Source organism: Coturnix japonica, chromosome 12 (assembly GCF_054131305.1).
Source record: "Coturnix japonica strain WE chromosome 12, WE-NBRP24, whole genome shotgun sequence".
Taxonomy (NCBI): Eukaryota; Metazoa; Chordata; class Aves; order Galliformes; family Phasianidae; genus Coturnix; species Coturnix japonica.
Window position 1 is genome coordinate 5,392,701 of NC_140674.1, and position 20,073 is coordinate 5,412,773.

The following is a 20,073-nucleotide window of genomic DNA, read 5'->3' on the forward strand; positions in this document are numbered from 1 at the left end:
TCATAGGTAATCACCTGTTTGGGAATATAGAAAACTTTGCTTTGTACGATGTGCATTTTGTTCTTGATTAGCTTCAGAAGGAATGTAGTCAATTTTACCATAGCCCGATATGGTGCTGTGGTTTGTAGGTTAACAGGAGCAGTTGTGTGTGTCTGTGCAGGTTTGATGTTTCAGGAACATCTCAGGGGAGCCCATTTTTAATGCTGCAGTTACTATGCCCCTAGTCAGACCACAAAGGGTTTGAAATTAGAAGAGTGTTTCCATACGTCGATCTAAATGTTAATGGTTATGCACGTTTGTTTTTGCTGAGAAAAGCAATGTTGCAGGGAATGGGTTTCACACCTATGGCATTTGGTTGTAACAGGGCTTTCCTTAGTCACTGAGTGTACGTTCAGACTTCTGGCTTCCTAATAGGCACGCAATACATAGATAAAATTTGGGTGCCATCTGTGAGGACTATATATGGGGTTGTGATGCAGAAGCATTATAAAAGCAAAAATGCAGTTCTGTCTTTGTTTATTGTCCCTGAACATCAGTCAGGTGCAGAAGACAGTCAAAATTACTCCCGCAGCAATACCTTCCTGTTGCTGGGGGTGTGATACATCGTCATCACATCTGAAAGTTCTCCCAGTAAGGAGACAACATTCTGTTGCATGAAGTTACTTCACTACGTTCTACACCCTGGGAGTATTACAGATAGAGTTTTAAAAGAAACCTTCTTGCTTTGTCTGTTTGACATGCGTCATCTATACCCCATAGGCCCACTGTAGTGAGCTGAAGGTTGTCTAGACTCTGGTGGGTTTTGCTTACTAAGAATTCTTGTAACATACCTGACTTTTCTTACAGGACCAAAGACTACAATGCTTCGTCTAGCTGTAAAGTTCTTCCCTCCAGACCCAGGTCAGCTGCAAGAGGAATATACAAGGTAAAGCATTTCTGGAAGAACTTGGTTTGCACTGCCCACTGAAACAAAGGTGAAAATAGGAGTGTGTTGTATTTACTTCCAAACAAGTCTTATAGTGAAGATATTGAAGCAGCACTTTTGGGTCGTGTCACATTTTGAGAAGACACATGTTGGTAGATTAATGCTATGGGAAAAAATATGTTTCAAAGCAGAAAATGGTGCAGGTAAGGGCTTGCCAGCCATCACAGCATTGAAAGAGGCAGCATATAGAGGAAACTCGTCTATTTATAAGCAGAACATTTCTTTACATGCTTTACTGCTCGTAGTTATCACCAGTTCAGAGGTTTATAATAACTAGATGCCATGTGTTTACTGTTGCCTGTTTACTGTACTTTCTTCAAAGTAAAAAGGAAAGCACAAATCCTTTCCAACATTGGATTCCTGAAAACATATTAATATTTGCTTGGGTTACAAAGTCAGTCCTTATTGCTGCACTTTCAGTCTTGCCATGTTTCTCTTCTTCCCTTGTATTTTCTTCAGGCACTTTATGACTAATGATATTCCTTTAGCTGCTGCATTGGGAAATACTTCGGAGAACTAATATTGTGATTAAGAAAAGTACATTTAATTTCTTGCTGTCTTTGTAGCCTGCTAACATCATAGTCCTGGTAAATGCAACCACTGAGTGAATTAAATAAGTGCTAGCAGAAATTATGTTTCCTAATGAGATGCTAGCATCAGTAATGTTCCCTCCTCTCAGTCAAAGTCTTCCTTGGTTCCTTTCCATCTAAAAAATACAGCTGCTGTTACTTCACAGCTCAAGCTTGTTGATGAGTGTGGTTTTCCTTCTGCTTCTTTGTTTTTCCGTGTTCATTTACACTGATGAGTTGTACTGTACAAGTGGATTACTTGTGTGCTTAGTTTTATTTGGCTGCCTGCAATAGCAGGTCTTCTGTTTTATGTTGGTTTTGGGAAGAGGAAGACTCAGGGATGTTGATGCATATGAAACGCCGTTTAGCTGTTTTTAAGTTCTCACAACCTGTTAAGATTGTACTTCTTACTCTCACTTTTCAGGTACCTGTTCGCTTTGCAAATCAAAAGAGACCTGGCAGAGGAGCGACTAACCTGCAGTGACAACACGGCAGCTCTTCTTGTCTCTCATCTCCTGCAATGTTAGTATTACCTCTGTAGTGACCCGGTGGCATTGCCATTGCATTAAACAGCATGAAGGATTTTTTTTCTACGCATTCTGGTGGCCAGAAGCATTTTGTCCTGCAGTGTTTCTTTTCAGTACTAGTTACCAAATGTGTTTGACCAGTGGGATTATAATCAGGGCTAGAAGGTTCCCAATGTTATGGAGAACAGCATGTATTTATGTGTAAGGTAGCACTGGCTATGTGAAGATCATGAAAAACCAAAACACTTGTGTGTTGCCTCCTTGCTCTGGCTTTGCAAACTGGGTCGCCAGCACTCCTCAGCTCTCAGCCAGCCTCACTGCTTCTTTATGTTAGTTTCTAAGTTTGCCCGTGGTTGGAAGATGATAGAGACTGGGCTGAAGTTTGGGAAATAAAACTAGAAATGTGTGAGAACAAGTTTAACAGGCGGGTTGTCAGCAACTTCCCTTCTTGGAGGGAGTGGAAATGGAAATTGGAAGCGATTGATTTGGGAGCTCTCCATGCTTCTGCTGTCTCAGCCAGTAAGCAGCTAAAGAGCTAAAATGTGGCATTTAAGTCAAGCGGGTTCAGAGACTGATTGGTTTCAAAACCAGATGGGTTCAGCTTAGCCTGCCCTCTCAAGCAGCAGCCAAACCTATAATGTGAGCTGCAGAAATAGGGGTTTGTGCCTCCTTACTAACGTGAAGCAAAAGCCTTGAAGTGATGCCTCTTCACGTGTGCACTACTAAATAGTTGTTAGTTCGCTGCCTCTCATTAGATCATTATAACTATAATAATATTAGTTACAGTTACGTCACACAGAAGGAGATCTGTCCTGTGTGTGCAGCCAGGGAGTTGCACAACTAAAATTTGCTAACAATTTGTCACAGCTTTGCGTAAGTTTTGGCAATGATTCCAGGGCAGTGTGGAGCTGCTGAGCAAACCTCAGTGTCTGCCCTTTACCCATCTTGCTTTTATTGTACTCAAAAAGTAGAAGCGAGAAAGAATGATTCTTCTTCACATCAAATTATTTTACAAAAGTGCCTTCCAGTCTTTCTCATGTTGTTTTGTACGCTGGCTTGATTTTAAACAGGATATTGCTATGCTCTGTTGAAGAACATCTGTCTTGGATGAGGTTATTAGTTTGTTTAGTCCGCTCTCCTTTCTCTGACAGTAGTTGGTAGCAGATGCTATGGGGAAGACGTGAGAAACAGAGCAAGCATATGGTGATACTTCCGTTACTGCAGCCATCCAATCATCTTTGCATGTGGCCCTTCTAAGTCGGATTGATTCCTTAACTCTTCATGTAGTTGCCCTTGAGCTTTACTTCCTCGTATTTGTCAGATTCTTTTCTCAATTGGCTTCTTTATTTTGGCATTCTTCAATGAAAATGAGCTTCACAGCTTAATTTTTTGGCTTGTGCAAGAAAGGAATAGAAAGGGTTTCATAATGTATATTTTTTCCATTCTCCTCGTAACTTTATATTCATCTGCTGTGGGTTCTGTGTGCGTTATGATTTTCTCCTCCAAACCAAAGGCTTCTGGCCTCATGTTTTATCAGATAGAAACTCTTTTACACGATTGATTCATGCTTCATGTATAAATCTCTTCTTAAGCATCATCTCTGAAAGGTGTGGATTTGTGCTGCTGTGAGCCCCAGGAAATCTGCCTGGGGTAAGTGTGAATGTTTTCTAAAGTGAATTTGGGTACAAAGCATAAAACACACATTTCAAACAGTGAAAGGAAAATACTCCTTTGGGGTCCTCCCCCCCAGTTCCTTACCAAGCATTTTCTGTTATTGTTCCTGCTCCATTGTTTCTTTCTATTCTTACACATTTTTTTCCTCTAATAGCTGAAATAGGAGATTTTGATGAATCGGAAGATCGAGAGCACCTGAAAGTAAATCGATATTTGCCAAACCAGGAAAGAATCCAAGGGAAGATCCTGGAGTTCCACAGGAAGCATGTGTAAGTGAGGGTGGTGGTGCTCCACTGATGGGACCTGGGGTTGGGGAGCAGGTGGGCTGGCTCCATGGAGGTGAGTGCATGGTATGATGGGATGGTGACAGGTTGTATTTGCTGCACACCTGCTGTGTCTGATGAGAACGACTGAACTTATCAATAGCTATTGTCGAGACTTTTAAATTAGGAGTTTTAACACAGTTTAATACACGTTTTACATCTGAATATGGCAGTGCAGCTATTTAAACTCTGAGAACAAGGCAGTTTGTCTGGGGGCAGCTTACAGGTTTGTGTGTGCTGACTTTCTGTATATACATGTGGCTTGAATTAAACACTGGTGGTAAAAGGAAAGCACAGTAAGAAGTTTGTTTAAATGTCTGCACTTCTGCAAATGCAGTGGACTGTAGTAGGACAGCAGGTATTTATAAGAGGACAGGAGACAATAATAATGAATGTTTTTTGTAATGCTAGTTAAATTAATTCTAGTGTGGTAGTTGAGAGAGTGAGTGAAACAGAAGAGCACAAAGCTGTTGAGCAATAGTTTTTCCTCATGTAATATTCCAGTGTACTCTTAATAATGCAGCACAGAAACCTGTTGTGAGCTTGTAATAATGGCTTGAAGCAGAATCGTTCCCCAGAATTTCAGGTTTGCAAAGTCCATAGGTGTTGCTTTTGCATGAATAGGAATAAATTACATTGTACTCGTTTTAGGGTGAAGAAGAGAGTTGGGAGTTAGAAGGAGAGAAATAACTTGGATCAGAATTGATGCAATAACTGCTTCTATAGTTCGCGTATCTTTGAAATAATAATGAATTGATCAGAGACCAAGGAGCTGTGTGTCACAAATATGGAACTACTTTGAATACAGAGCCAAGGACTCGTAATTCTATCAGCCTTGAGCTTTTATTTTTTCAGAAAGCTCCTTTTAATAATTCCATGCACTACGGAACTCTGTATTTTTACCTGGAAGAAAGGAGGAAAGTTAAGTGGGAAAGGATTCCGTGCTTCATGGGTTTACTTGTCATTAGTTTAATGGTAATTGCATCTAACATAATTATTTGAGATCTCCTTTAAAGCAATTGCCAGCACTACCTGAGTCGACTGAAGATATTTTACACCTCCTTTCTTCTTTGGAAAATTTTCTCTTGCATAGATGTACTTTTGGAAGCGCTGCAACCCTAAAAATAGCTGGCACTTCCTTACTCGTCTCTTCTCTGCGTCCTTACCCAGTGAGTACTGGGCACCCTTTTCCATTTTTAGTAAGACTGGTGAAGGTCCTGCATTTTCTCAGTGTTTGCACCCTTTTTTCCACATTTCTATTGCAAGGAGCAAGTGGAAGCACAGACCCTGTCTGCCTCCTTCCTGCCGATGCCATGCTGCTAAATGAGCAAATTATTTCACTTCTCTCTTACCGTACTTTTGCTTCATAGCTTTATTTTGGGGTTTTCTTTTTCTATTTCTTTCCTTTCACCTCCTTACCCCCCTCCCTATCTTTAACAGTCTGCTCCTTCCTTCAGCTGCCAGCGCAGCCTCCAAAAAGGGAACCCATTGCTGAGGGGGTGGCTCCTCTCCAGCTCACTGCTGCATCATCCTTTCTCTTTCTGACCCCGTGCTCTGCAGCCCTCGCTTTGCTTTCACCACGCTCACTGGTGTAGCAGTGTGCTGTCCATTTCTCTGCAGCACCAAGCAGGGCACTTCGATCTGCCTTTCTCAGCCGGGGGTGGCAATAGGATTCCTTCTGGCACCACACGTGAGTTGCTGGGCAGGAGCACGCGTGGCCCTCAGGGGTGTTTCATCTCTGGTGTCTCTTTATGTTAGAAGGCTGCGCTTGGGTGTTGTGTAGCTTCAGCTGAGCTATTAGAGCTGGTAGAAGAGGGGGGAAAGCAGGATCTGTGTAACCCCTCTGTATCAGAACAAGAGCAAAAAGTTGTATTCAGAAGGATGAGACTGCAAGCTTATTTCCTATTAAACATGCCTGTTTTCTTCCTTTTACAAATATTTATACTCACAAATATAGAAACACGGGTTTTATATTTAACTTTGCAAATGCAGGAACAGTAAATAAGAGGGGCTGTATTTTTGGAACAGCAGGTTGGTTATTTGCTACAGTGAGAGCCTGGGTTCACTATGGAGCTCTTTGCTTCTGTGCTAACTTTGTATTTTGAAGCTGCTGTTGTGTGGTTACATCTGAGTGCTCCAAACACTCTGAATGTGATGCTTTCTGCCTACCTGCAAGTAATACAAGTGGAGCGCTTGATGGGGGGAGAATGGGGGGCTGTAGATCAGAGTTAAGCATTACCGTGGATGCCTGAAGAAGAGCTTTGACTCTGTTTTGCTTGATGGATTTGTTTAACACAATTTGCACGCCTTCAAATGACTGGTGAGTTTTTGGTGTGTTTGTGTATTTGTGTAAGTCAGGAAGATTTGTTGCATTTATACCTATCTCCATTTACTATTGTCCCTCAGGTGCTTTCACAGCCTGTCCAGGATTACAATTAATAAATAAATAGGATGCTGTGTATAACATTTATAAATAAGGAAAAAGCTTGATTGCTTTTTTTTCTGCGTGTTCTAACAATATGTAAAACTGCAGCACCTCGACTGTGTGTGCTTTAAAACATTGTGTTGCTGCTTTGACAAGCTGTGCTGATTGCAGAGCTTTTAGCAGCGTGTGCTTTGAAGCCATTGCCCCAATTTTCACGTGAATACTGTAACCCTTCACAAATATCTGTCTAAATGAAGGTATGTAAGCAGAATTTACCTCTAAATCTGTTGTGCTGACAGCAGTTTTTGCAGGAAAACACTTGCGAAAGATAGCCTGTTGTCCATTGACCTGGGGAAGAGTAAGTAGATTTATCTGCTTAATGGATGAACAAAATTAGACCAGATTGTTTTCAGGCTGGTCTGTGCAGCTTAGTCTCCAGCAAACATCTGAGGGTAATTACTCTGAAACTGCATCTCATTTGTAAATGTTTGTTGTGCAGTGTGAGCTGCTTGGCACCGCTCCTGGCTTTCCCTGCTGCAGCCTCTTCCTTCTTTGGTAGGTGTGAGCAGGTTTTGTCTATGAGGACACTCTTAAAAAATTTCCTTATTGTTCTTGAGCCGCGCTGGGCTTCTGCTTGTATCTGGTGGGTCAGAACATGCAATGCTGGTGGTTCTGCATCAGTTTATGCTGTGCTGTTCATCGAGAATTTCCCATTTTCTGGTTGCTATTTTGTCCTAATTTTTGTTTGTGTTCCCCTCCAGCAGCAGTTCCCATCCTCCGGCAACCTTAGCATCCTCTCAAAAGACAAAGCACCTCATTCATTCTTCGTGCACTTCTATTGAGAAGAATTATACCAGGAATTGGTGTGGGTGGCAGCTCCACACAGCGCTCTTAGAGTGCGACTCAAGGAGCTGTGGCCAAAATTAATATTGATGATCTGACTTTTTTCTTTGGTCTTGGATGTGTTTAATAAACAGAAGTCACGGTGCTTCAACTATTTTGACACAGTTAAGGAATCTGTGGAAGAAATGCTAGTGATGCTTCAAGCTGTAATAAAAATGCTTATTCCAGCGTTGCTCATTTTAGTCAGAGACAGGGAAATCTGCTTTAGCAGTTTGAGCTCCCAGCCATAACTAACATGTGTGGTTGTTACGCTGCTGGAGGTGCAGCCCCATTGCTCTTCATGCAGCTTGGCTGGCATTTCTTTTTCTGTTTGAGAACAGATTTTTGTTCCCTCTGTGCTTCATACACTTGCATTGTACTTACACGGCCCTGTTACACTGACATTGCAACAAGGCTGGAATTTGCAAGGTCAGGAAATTCAGGGAATCTTTGCTTTCTCCAGTTGGGAAAAAGGTAGAAAATCCTCTTTCCTCTTCTGTTATGTTTAAATGTAGCTGCTCACTTCAGTGTTCTCCATTTGTATCTAAGGGAAATGCACATAGAGTCAGAAGTTGTTTAACTTAAAACATGACTGGAGATGGGCAGGGGGAGGATGCCTACAAAGGCAAGCCAGGAGGAGTGATGCAGTGCTGATGGTGCTGGCACCGCATCGCACACCAAAATAGATCCTGTGATAAACAACTTCTCCTCTGCTTGAGAAGTGTTCCTTGGAAACAGGGCTTCTGACATCTGTGTGTGACTGTTGTGTGTGTGTGCAGAAATCTCAGCTGGTTTCAGTGCTCATTGGCCCTAAACAGAGGGCACTTTCCTCTCCTGTGTCCCCATCACGCCTGTCCTGGCTGAATGGCAGGCAGCACAAGTGTTTCCAGTGCTGCAGCTCTGCCCATGCTTCGCACAGCTCTTGCTTGGAAGCAAGGTAGCCCTTATTTCAGCAGGGAGGTGCCTGTAGGCAGGCAGTGCCCAGGCAGCTCCCCACGTGTCCGTTCGAATGGTGCTGGAAGAGGATTCAGCTTCCCACCAGCTCCTGCCTCAGCAAACAGGAAAAAACAGTGTTAATCCACTGAACTCTCCCCCTCGTGGTGAAAAACAGGGAGGGAAGAAAGTACAAGCCTCTGCTTCAGGGAAATAAAGTGTTGGCTGTTCACAAGCACCACATATGTGAGTGGTGTCTCAGTACCGCTTGCTTGGACCTCTTGTGTATGGAGCAGGAGATGCTCCATGTGGGTACCTCCCTCTCATGGTTTCAACGTTATTTCAACAGCAGATGATGCTTCAAAAATGATTTTTAAAATCATTTCTGATGATTCTTTGGCAAGGAGGAAGCTGAGCAGTCAAAGGCAGGGGAATGCCTCGCTCCCAGTCATATTGGTGTAATAGTTGTGCAGTCACAGAATCACAGAATGACCCGAGTTGGAAGGGACCTCAAGGATCATGTAGTTCCAGCCCCCCTGCAATCAGTCCTGAGATTCAACCTGGAACTCTCACAGTGTTTGCTTTGTTTCCATCGTACTGCTTACAGAAGGGTTTCACTTTGTGTCAGGTTAATATTAACATGTATATTACAAAGCAAAATGAAGGACACTGCAGATTAAATGCTGGTCTGTTGAACTCTACTGTTCCTAAGCTGGAATCGCTGGGCTAGTTAATGTTTGTTTCATGGCCTCTGTCTCTGGGATGTGATTTAGGCTGGTTGTCTGCTATTGAATATTTTTTCTATTGTGCAGAAGTTTCAATATAATGCTTAACTTGAACGTGTCAAACTCAATTAGATAGAAAATTCCTTTTTAGTGCCGGAATTACAAGTGGAGTATTTTAGCCACGTCAGCATTGTTGTGCAATCCAATTGAACTGAAAAGTTTGTTTTTCTTCCTTATTACAGGGGTCAAACTCCTGCCGAATCAGACTTCCAAGTGCTTGAAATTGCTCGGAAACTGGAGATGTACGGCATCAGGTTTCACCTTGCATCTGATCGTGAGGGCACAAAAATTAATCTCGCTGTTTCACACATGGGTGTGCTAGTATTCCAGGTAAGGTGGGTGAAGCCTACCATGCATGTCTAGCTGTTTTTGCATTAGTTTGTCTTGGGAGTAAGCCTTATTTTAATTTCAAGCATGTCTGATGGTAAAAATCTAGGATGTATTTTATGATCAGTAGAGTGTCACTTAGGCCCACAAATGTCTGTGTGTAGCAGTTTGCCCTTGGAGGTGGATAGTGTGTAAAGATCACAGAACTAACAGTGACACCAAATAAAAATGTTTTATGTCATCTATTTGAATGTTACTTACATACACATTTAGAAATAACAATTAATCTTTTCCATACAGCCCTAAAACAGTTCTGTAATCTCGGTGTATGTGTTCATTTTCCCTTGCTTTAGTGTTGCAGTGTATTTTTGCTAGGATAATATTGTTCTTGACACATAGAAGTACATAGAAAATAGTTTTTATGTCCCAGTTCTCCAAGTTTTCCTTCAGTTTTCTGCTGTTTGCTCAGAGATACACAGACATCATACAGGTTGTAGTTGGCCTTTGTGTTAAAGGAAAAGATTTCCTAAGTTAATATTGTTACTAGAAACAGATTCCTATTTCCTATGAGCGGAATGGGTTGGGTGCCCGTTCATGTATTTCTGTGCTTGCAAAAGAATTAGTTTTACTATTCTTCTGAAACTTTTTTGCAAACTTTTTATTGTTTTAATTCAGGGTAATACGAAAATCAATACCTTTAACTGGTCCAAGGTCCGTAAGCTGAGCTTCAAGAGGAAAAGATTCCTTATTAAACTCCACCCAGAGGTCTGTGTAAGTTTTGCCACAGTAACTACCTTGTCAGTGTTGGAAAAATTACGTATATTTGTATGTATATACTTACATGTACACTTTTATCATGGAAAAACTCTTCAATCTGTGACTTTATAAGACATTGCCAGAGAAACAGGCAATTTCACCATTCAAGTAAAAATCTTTCTCACCTTATGCCTGTCACCATAGATTTCATCTTCATGTATCTCTGACAAAGGCAAGGGCATGTTGTGAATACTACAGGAAGAGAAATGAAGAACCTGGTGTTTCAGAGTAACTTTTTATTTTTAACTATGAAAAGGTTGTATTTCTTATTTGTCTTGGATATAAGTGGATGTTAAGAGTCATCTAAGCTCTTTGATCCTCTGTAGTCCAACATGAGCTAGGATAACCTAAGCATTGAAATAGTCAATCTTTGTTGCTCAGATAAAGGCACAGCAGGGAGTGCTTTTGGCTGTAGCTCCTTAAGACAACATTACAGTACACTGCTAATACGGAAGTGATTGCTTTATATGGCAGTTTTATCCAGGAACTTGTTGAATAGGTGCTGCTTAAATGAAAACTGTGGTACAGAGTCCCTTGATTCCATAGTAAAGCAATCTGACGTGTTTCAGGAAGCATTAAATGGCTGAGATTACATTGTTGGAGCTTAGTTTTAAGAACTATACAATTATTCTTAGTATAGCCTTATTTTTCTAATATGTCCTTATAGCAGAAGGTATTTTTCATGCTTGGGATGATTTACAACACATTTTTGACAGCAAGTATCAAATTTATCATCACTTTCTTTGTTGTTTCCACACTTAAAGACTGGATTGTGTTCAGCACAAGGCTGCCTTAGAATGGAAAACCAAGGTTGAACATAATACAGTGATGTATACCTCAGAAATCTGAAACAGGACACACTGACTGCATGTGTAGTCGTGCATCTCACAGTGAGACCCTCAGGAATGCCATGTGATAACTGTGTTCTGCCACACACACACCATTGTCCAGCCTGTTCTAAATCACAGGACATGGGAAAAGCATCAGAGCTTTTAAGAAGTAAAAGTACTTTGAAAATCACTACCATTTCACTTAAATAGCCTTAGTCAAGTGTGTGATAAGTGCTTTTACATTTTCTATGTAAGAAGTAGTTTTAAAGTAAATGAATGATTGCATGAAAATCATATTCATAGCTTTCATGTATGTGAGAAAGGACTCAGCAGAACACTGCATCTTTTGAGCCTTTTAGCTGAGATCTGTTTTTTCCTTTTCTCTTCCATTGCCATCTTATGTTCCACTTGGCTCTTGTTTTTTTTTCCCAGGGCCCATACCAAGATACACTGGAGTTTCTTTTGGGAAGTAGGGATGAATGTAAGAACTTCTGGAAAATCTGTGTTGAATACCACACGTTTTTTAGGCTCTTTGATCAGCCAAAGCCAAAGGCTAAAGCAGTCTTCTTCACCAGAGGGTCATCGTTCAGATACAGGTATGGAGGAACATCATACGCTTGCTGAAGCTGAATTGCTTCTATCTTAGGAAATGAACTCAAATGGGAAAATTATTCTCAAGTAACTCCATTTGTAATTCCTATCTACTGCTTTTCATAACTTTGCTGCTTTTGTGGATTCACAGTGGACGAACACAGAAGCAGCTAGTGGATTATATTAAAGACAGTGGGATGAAGAAAACTCCATATGAAAGGTAAATCCAGATTATTTTGTCAGGTGACATTTGGTTGAGTCTTTCACAGCATTCTTACTTCCTAAATTAGAACTGCTTTTAAAGTCATGAAATTTTACAATATTTTTAATAGGAAGGATTTCTGTAATCTGCTATTCATGAGTAGTTTTAGTGTCTTGTGGTGCTCAGCTGAGCACCTTTCCTGTATGACAGCATAACTTATTAGGTTGTATTAGGTTGATGGATGAACCTGGTGATCCAACCTAAACAGTTGAATTAATTGTTAAAAGATAATAATGAAATGCATCTTGAGACTTTTTACTGGCTCTTAGAATGAAAGGGAAAGGGAGGAGGCTGGCTCTTGTCTTGGATGCTCACAGGTTGCTCTCTCTTCTGCAGGAGGCACAGCAGAGTCAGAGTGTCCACTCACACTTCAAACACAGATGTGCCAAAACAGGTTAGTTCTGTGTGACTCCAGGTAGTCCAGTCAGTGAAGCTGACAGTCAGCTTTCCAGGATGGCTGCCTAGGAATATGGTAGGATGAGCTGTTACCCTTTGTGTTTTTACTTCTCTCCCTCAGAGCATCGCGTTCCCTGAGGGCTTGAGGACCCCGGGGTCTCCTGCCTCAGCGACTGTTTCCTTCCACTCCGTTCATTCCTCAGCTGCTCCTACCATCCTGCCCATCTTTGCAGAAAGCAGCCCTTCCTCCTTGGACCCCCGAGCATCGTACACAAGGATTCCGGACAAAAACACCCCAATGCCTGCAGAAGAAACGGGGAGGAAACTGGTGCAGCAGCCTGGATCTCCCATGTTCCAGTCATTCCAAGGTGTTGGGTTTGGTAGTGTTGCAGGAAACTGTAACCCTGCTTGTCCTGTTGTTGAGAGTGGTTGTGGTTTAGATTTAGATGTAGAGAAGAGTAACAAGGAGAATAGGGCTGCTCTTTGTAAAAATGACAATGATGAGGATGACTTTACCACAGGTGGTTTTGTTGCTGAAAAAGAGCATCAACACTGCGGTAGGGGTGCCCCTCTGTTCACACTGACAAATTCACAGTTACAGGTGTCAGAAGAGTTTATTGATGATGACCCTGCAGAAATATCCTTTTTTGCAGGGGGCTCTGAGGCATTTTCTTACGTGTACAGCGGTTTAGATTTAAAGGGTTCTGATTTTTCTAAGCACGCATCAGAGTCTCCAGGCTTAACAAAGGATGCCCTTCAACAAAATGCAGTCTCTCCTCAGTCAAGCCCTGACAGGTACTCAACAGAAGCAGTAGATATGAATGTGGAAGATGAGTTTGAATTTGAAGAAGGGAGTGACTTCAATGGCAACGAGAGACCATCCAACACCTCGGAGCTGTTTGAGGTTAAGGCACAAGCAAGCCGAATGCAGAGCCTCCTGAGCCCTTCTGAAACGAGCTCACTCATCAACAACCGATCCGAGAGCAGCTCCCTCAACAATTTGCCACTCAATGGTACGTCCTCCTTGCACACGTACAGCTCTGCTAACCACTCTGAGGCGAGCTCCATGGTGAACTTCCCAGCCTACTCAGTGCGCTCCGAGTCCAGTTCAGCCTTTCAGTTCACTGACATCATTGACCAGCTGGAGCAGCTGAGCTACCCTCCCACCACCACTGAAGACTCCAGCAGTACAGATACAGACTCCTGGGACTCTGAAACTGCTGCACCTCTGGATGTCAACCTTTTCTTTAGTAATCCTTTTGCTCAAGCAACCGGTGAGAACTTAACTTTTGACTTTCAGAATAATTTAAAGAATCTGACTCAAGAAGACTGGACGGAGAAGACTCACGTCAATCACTGACTCTTCATTTTTGTGGTGGATTCCTCTCAGCTGTTCAGACTTAGAAGTCAGAATAAAGTGATGTCAGTCACTTTAAACAAGAGAACTCTAACCCAGTGGCAGGATTTTAAATCACGTACCACAGCTGATCATTTTTTTTCCTGTCTTCAGTTCCCTTAAAGCACACCAGCTTCAGTTCTGTGCTTTGTACAACACACTGCGTCCAGAGTGTGTCAGAACAGGCCACAATGTTTGCAAAACACCACATTGAGGGACAAAAAACACTGATTTCAGAGAAGTTAAGGACCATCAGTTTGCAAATTACAGTATATCGAAGGATTTTTTTTGGCTCTGAACATGTCTGTAAGGAGTGATATAAATATGCAGTCTGTGATTACAACAGTCATTTTTGCTGGCGAGAGTTCTTGGTGTTTTGTGTTTGGGTTTTTTCCCCCATAATCAAAAAGAAGAGACAGTCTTCAAGTCAGCTATGAAGGATGATTTTTAAGGTGCAAAACTATGCAACGTGATCAAGTGAATATGAGAGCCAGCAAAGCTTCTTGCGAAGACGCTCATATTTTCTGACCATAAGGTGCCTTCAGTAGTCCAGCAACAAACAAGCACCCTTCTGCTTTGCAGTAGTTTGGAGATGCATACAGAGACTATGAAAGCACTTAGTTTGCATTGCATTTTTGTCTCACCTTTCCTTTATTGTGCTACATTGAAGTACTTACGAATTAGCTCATGAGAATCCACTTGATTTAGGGAAGAGAGGTGGGGGTAAATGTGGTGAAAGCTTTAATTTTTCTTTAAAATATGGCCTTTCTTATTAAAGGAGAAGGTACGGTACGAGTACAAGCAGTGCCTCAAAATAATCAGCTTATGGTGATAAGTGTAATTTCATACTCAGTATCATTCATATTGACTTTCTTTGCTTTGGGCTCAATATACTGTTAAAAGACCTTCGTTCCTTAGTCAAGCATGAAAAAAATACCATTGTCTCACAAAATTCTGTTAACTGAAAGTTCAGGGGAATTCCTCTCCATGGTAAAGTGAGAGGAAGTAAAACATCCTTTGGTCACCTGTTCCTTTTAGTTCAGTATTTAGCGAGGCAGGATTATTTTCCATGGCACTTCCAAGTGCTGTGGCAGTTGTGTTTAAGTGGAATCGCTGTTGTTTCATTAGAATCTGGTTGCCTTTGCCAGTGGCACAGGACAACAAAGCACATTTAGAACACAGCACTAGCTTGGCCTTAGAGGAATGTGCAGCTGTATAATTGGTCTTATTTCTTTTTAATACAAGTTTAGTTTTGTTTTTCTACTGAATGTGCGTTCTAGCTCTTTGTTTGACTTGATTCGTACCTGTGGAGATATAATCTCATGGATTTGTGAATAGGCACTTAGAAGGGGTCTTCAGCTGTGTCACAGGTGGTACCGTGATGTGTGTTTCAGGCTGGTTTCCTTCCCACAATGACATTATGTCACTTGAAAAACAGAAAACAGACTTATATCTCCTGGCTCTCCTCCAGGTAGCAAAGTCAGGGATGAATATCAATGTAAGATTTAAAAAGTGGCCTTTAATTTCTTTCATCTTTAAGTAAAAAAGTCAAGATGGGGCTATTTGCATATAACCACGTCTGCCTCTGCTTTATGTTTTGTGCCTAAACCACAAGCATTCTCTCTAAATCATTACAAATGTTCAGTATGGGAGTAAGTCCTGCTACATTCTGTAGCATTTCAAAAGCTCCCAAGATCTTCAGAAGAGAAAACCTTGTGGGAGTGTTTTCAACAAACATACCAGGTAGTCACGAGAGAAGGCTTGATAAGAATGTTTTCTTGCAGAGCACTTGGTACTAAAAGGTGTCTTTAGTACTTCTCCTTATACTTTGCAGCTATGCAGATCTTCTGTTGGCAGTTGGCAATTCTAAATCTCAGGGATGTGTATGTTTCTAAGTAGTAAGAGCCTTAATGTGATGCCCAGTTTGTTTCCCAAAGGAGTTGGAGATCTGATTAGCTTAGAGCAAGGTGTGTGGAACCACAGGAGAGGATGGGCTGGGGTAAGGAGTGTGGGAAGGAGAGCCTTGACCCAGGTACGGAACTGATCAGAATAAGGTTTTGGTTAAATGAATGCTGACCTTTCCTGTCTTCTAGCTCTGCTTTATATCTGAGCTGGGGATGCTCACATAGAGACAGCACTGGTGAGCACCTAAAAATCAGTATCCTTTGCTAGGATTGTACGCTGTGGTGTACAGCAAACAGTCCGCTGCTTTCTCATTTCCAGATGTGGAGTGTGGAAGAGTGGAGCAAGGGTACGTGCTGCTTAGATACAACCAGAATCCTTCTGAGGAGGTCCAAAACCCACTCCTGGCTGATAGACTGCTGCAGTGCTGTTTCTATAGGAGTTCAGTACTGCTGTCTGTGCCTCCAGCACCTGCTGGTTATGTCCTTGCTGCTGATACAGCAGCAGGGAGTGAGGGAAGGAAGGGCTTTCCCTTCTCTGTGCTTTGTCTTTGAATAGCATTGAGGGAATGGGTGAACCTCAGTGTGTTATGTCCTGAACGCCAGCTCTGCTGTCAGGCTGTCACTGTTACTCCTTGCAGTTTGCTCCATTGTCTTTTTACAATGCTGGCTCACCTTGAGGAGGAGTTGGATGAGTTGTGGTAGGGGCAGGTGAAAGCCTGGCTGCGAAGCTTCGCTTGTTTGTGGCAGGTGGATGTGCATCTTCTCTCCCTGTGTCGGTCACTTTTGGAGGTACGTTTGTTCTTGTTTGCTTTCTGCCCCCAGCTGTGGGAGGTGAGGATGTGTGTAACGCTGTCTGAGAGACATGGATCTCTTGTCAGCGTGCAGCTTTTAGCACTGTGGTTTTTTCAGCAGCAAGAACCACTGGGACTTTCTTCTGTTCCAGGCTGGCTGTACGAATACAACCCGTGTTACCAAATTCATGCAGCTGCAGAAGGTATGTCCACATCAGTGGTGTTCCCCAATGAGTTAGGCTGATAGCTACAGCTCTCTGGTGGTACTCAACATGTGCCTTGCAGTGTGACTAGAAGACATTAAGGAATGAATGTCTTCAAAGGGTAAGGTACTCTGCACCTGTATTACCACATGTGCCTATTTACAACCATTCACACTTCAGTGCATTTGTGAATGTCAAGCACTACAGGAGAATATATACATACACCAGCATCTTGGTGTATGTCGTTAGTGGAGCTGATCATTTGCACAGACCTCTGGTCACAGGATATTCTTTGACCACTCAGCAACCCGGTTAAACTTTTAAAGCCTTACCAGCCTTTATTATTGCTTGTGCCTGTTCTTGGTAAGTTGAATATATGCACTCATCATTCGGGTATTAAGTGCTGTATATTTCCCAGGAGTTATTGCATTTTGTCTTAGTGGGGCAACACGTTGATTTGCTCTCAGCTTTCACTTTAATTTCCAGTGAGTTTCTGCGTTGCTGGATAAATGGCAACTCCTGATCTCCTTTTTCCTGTGTATGTTTGTATTGTGGTCATAGGTGGTTTTCTATAAGGGTGGTTTTCCTCTTTTTGGTTGGTGGTTTCTTCCTGTGGTGGTGGTAGTTTCTGTTCAGCTGCAAACCTTAATGAGGGTAAGAGTTTCTGGAGGTGCCAATAAACGTCATTTCTGTGTGCAGTTTGGTGCAAACCTGTTGGTAAGTCATTCCCATTATTGTCATTTTGCATAACATCCAAAGCTGAACTTATCAGGTATCGACTGAGTGAATGCATATACACTGCAGTTCTCATTGTAGACTTTTAGCTGTAGTTTTTAGTAGATCCTGCAGCGAAGCTGTCACGAATGCCATGTGTATGTGTGGGCATACATATACACCCTGTATGAACGTGGGGAGACTTCACAGTCCCGAAGACCCACTTAGTTTGCTATATGCTGGTGGGCTCTTACAGGCTTAGTCCACAGAGCATGCCATAGCTTTGGGGCATGGTTCATTGAACCTGCTGTGTGGGAAGGTTCTGCTATGTATTTTCCAATCACAATATCCTCCTGCTGCTGCTTGCATGTGCAGGATGGCAGCACAAGGTTGGGCTGTTCAGCAGCTTGGGATGAAACCAGAAATGCCTGCTTCTCAATATGTACAGAGGTACACGTGCCTTGATTAAGTGACTCCCCAGTGAAATAGGTGCTATTCTTTCAGGAAAGGATTACATTAAGGAAACAAAGAAGGCTGGAATTCCTTGGTTGATCTCTTGAACTTTTATCTTTTATACCATAAATGTTTTATTGAATTACATGTTGGGACTCTTATAATACTTTTGTGTCTGTTGAGATTGCTGGTTATGGACCTACAGATTTGTACTAATTCATAATTCTAATTGTTTATGCAATAAAATAAGGAAAACTTTGATATAAATGACATCGTGGGCTTTTTAGCTTTATTTTTCGTTACTTTTCTGTTTGAAATAGAATAAATGTTCTCCTAGCCAAGGCACCTTACAGTGTCATTACAGTTTCATGACCAGGTTTCACAAGGCAGTTTCCCTCTTCCATACCTTGGTTGAGAGTAGAGCATGACCCAGTATTGGTGTGTATTGTTCAGACTGCAATCTTCTGTAGATGTTTTGTTTGGGAATAGAAGTGGGACTGAAAGTTAAACATAATGCCTAGAGTGGAATGTGATTGTGGATACGCTGTCTTGTAAACTGGGTGCGAGGGGAGTGATGGAGGAGGGCAGCAGACATTTGCCCTTGGCTCCCTTTGAAGGGCATCACCCCATAGGGACTTAGTGGGGCAGCCCTTCTGATAAGGGATCCTACAGCTAACATTTACACCTTGCATAGCTGTTAGGCCATCCCATCATGATCATTTTTAGTAGGGTGCTCTCCTTGTTGTCTGTCTTTGAAGTGTTTTAAGCATTCAACTGTAAGAATCAGCATCTGTGCTTTGTTTTTGTCAATCCTTGCATTTAAATACAGCTTTATTTGCCAAAATTGCCCTGTGAGAAGTGTGACAGGTTAGAGAGGGGCCCTGCAGTAATTCTGTGAGCAGGTTATTCCAAATGGATTTTGGCTATAGGTGCTATTTTGCTAATTTAAATAGGCGTCATTAAAATATAAATAAACCCAAAGCTAGAACAGACATAAACAAGGAGTAACCCAGATGCATATTATCTTTAACAATGTCAGTGGGAGGGATGCAATTAATGTGCTCTTGAAGGAAATACAAGGTAAGGCGATGGTTCCAGCAGCTGGCTTCAAGTTGGCTTTGCTTTGTGCTTTTTCCAACAGCCGTAAAATAGCCCAATAATGAAATCCCCATGGCTGTGCTTTGTGTGATACTCCCAGCTTCTCTTGTTTTCAAATCTGAGCTTCAGTCTTCCCCTCCGTACGCACTGAAAGTCGCTAGAACTGGAGTGGATAAATGTTGTAAGAGATAGATGGAAGAAGGGAAGAATTTAAAGCAGCTCCTTGCCCTCCCCCATCATGCTGCTGCCTTGTTGGCTGTGGAGCTGTCGTTTCACCATCCCTGCTGTGCAAAAGTGGCCTTCTGGTCCTCCCCATGGAGGTGAAACAGATGTCAGATGCTTGTTCCCCTGCCTTGCTGTTATGAGTAGCTGGAGTGAAGGAATGCGCCAGCATTTGGAGGCTCTGCGCGTGCTTTGGCGTGCCTAGAGTGTTAACAGTTAACTGCAGCCTCCATCAGCTGAATCTCTTCCAGGTGACCGAGTGCAGCACTGTTTAGCTTCCTGCATTTGTCAATGTGAAATTACGCACTTCGCTTCCTCCTCACTGTCCTGCCGCAACTGCGCGCTGCGGGGCTGCTGCTCCCCAGCCCAACCCGCCTCCTGCATTGCCAATGGAGGGACCCACCGCTCCCAGCGCGTGTGTAAAAGAAGGCAGGGGGCACACGGGGGCTGCGTGGGTCTTGGTGTTGTTTTTTTTTAATAATAAAAGACTTTTTTAGGTGGTTTTTGAAGTAGTCTGACAATAGGGAAAGGGCGGCGCAGCTTAACGCAGGGCTCACAGGCAGAGGTGGTGCTACGTTGAATCTGGAATGGGAACGGTGATAGGGAAGGGACCCTTGGTCAGGTGTCCTCCCCTCTGACTTTCTGCTTGGAATACAAAGCAAATAGTGCTGGGAAGTGCTGCTGGCGTGGCTGTTTATCGTAGGGAAGATCAGAAGGAAAAATGCTTTTTTTAGGAAGGTTGTAGTGTGAATAGTCGGAGTTTCTCTTAACTTGGTCATACCAAGTGGCTTTTGAGCAGCAATGCTCACTGCAGGGCCCATGGGGTGTCTGCATGCTGCATCTCAGGGGGCTGCAGAAGGGGGCAGAGCTGCTGATGGGCTTTAGATGCACTGCATTGGTGCCTTACCTATTTGGAAGTCTTTAAAGAGCCCACAGACAGACTAAAGAAATAAGCAGTCCAGAGCAA

The 20,073-nt window shown here is 42.5% G+C and overlaps 1 protein-coding gene across 14 annotated transcripts in view; it reads left to right on the forward strand.

Annotated features, from left to right (window-relative positions):
- The window catches only part of FARP2 (FERM, ARH/RhoGEF and pleckstrin domain protein 2), a 47,716-nt gene that overhangs the window by 14,037 nt on the left and 13,606 nt on the right, over nt 1-20,073 (forward strand). For 7 of the 14 annotated variants that reach the window (XR_014933175.1, XR_001557071.3, XR_001557072.3 and 4 more), the window contains exons 5-13: nt 847-925; nt 1,979-2,076; nt 3,910-4,024; nt 9,286-9,433; nt 10,106-10,201; nt 11,509-11,672; nt 11,819-11,887; nt 12,266-12,323; nt 12,447-12,693. Coding sequence is in view for 10 of the 14 variants with exons in the window: in XM_015871067.3 (XP_015726553.2) it covers nt 847-925; nt 1,979-2,076; nt 3,910-4,024; nt 9,286-9,433; nt 10,106-10,201; nt 11,509-11,672; nt 11,819-11,887; nt 12,266-12,323; nt 12,447-12,693 (1,074 nt within the window). In the remaining 4 variants the exon portion in view is untranslated. Of the gene's footprint in view, nt 1-846; nt 926-1,978; nt 2,077-3,909; nt 4,025-5,665; nt 5,769-6,268; nt 6,399-9,285; nt 9,434-10,105; nt 10,202-11,508; nt 11,673-11,818; nt 11,888-12,265; nt 12,324-12,446; nt 12,694-20,073 lie in introns of those variants that run through there. The other 7 variants (XR_014933176.1, XM_085512784.1, XM_015871070.3 and 4 more) reach the window with 3 other exon arrangements.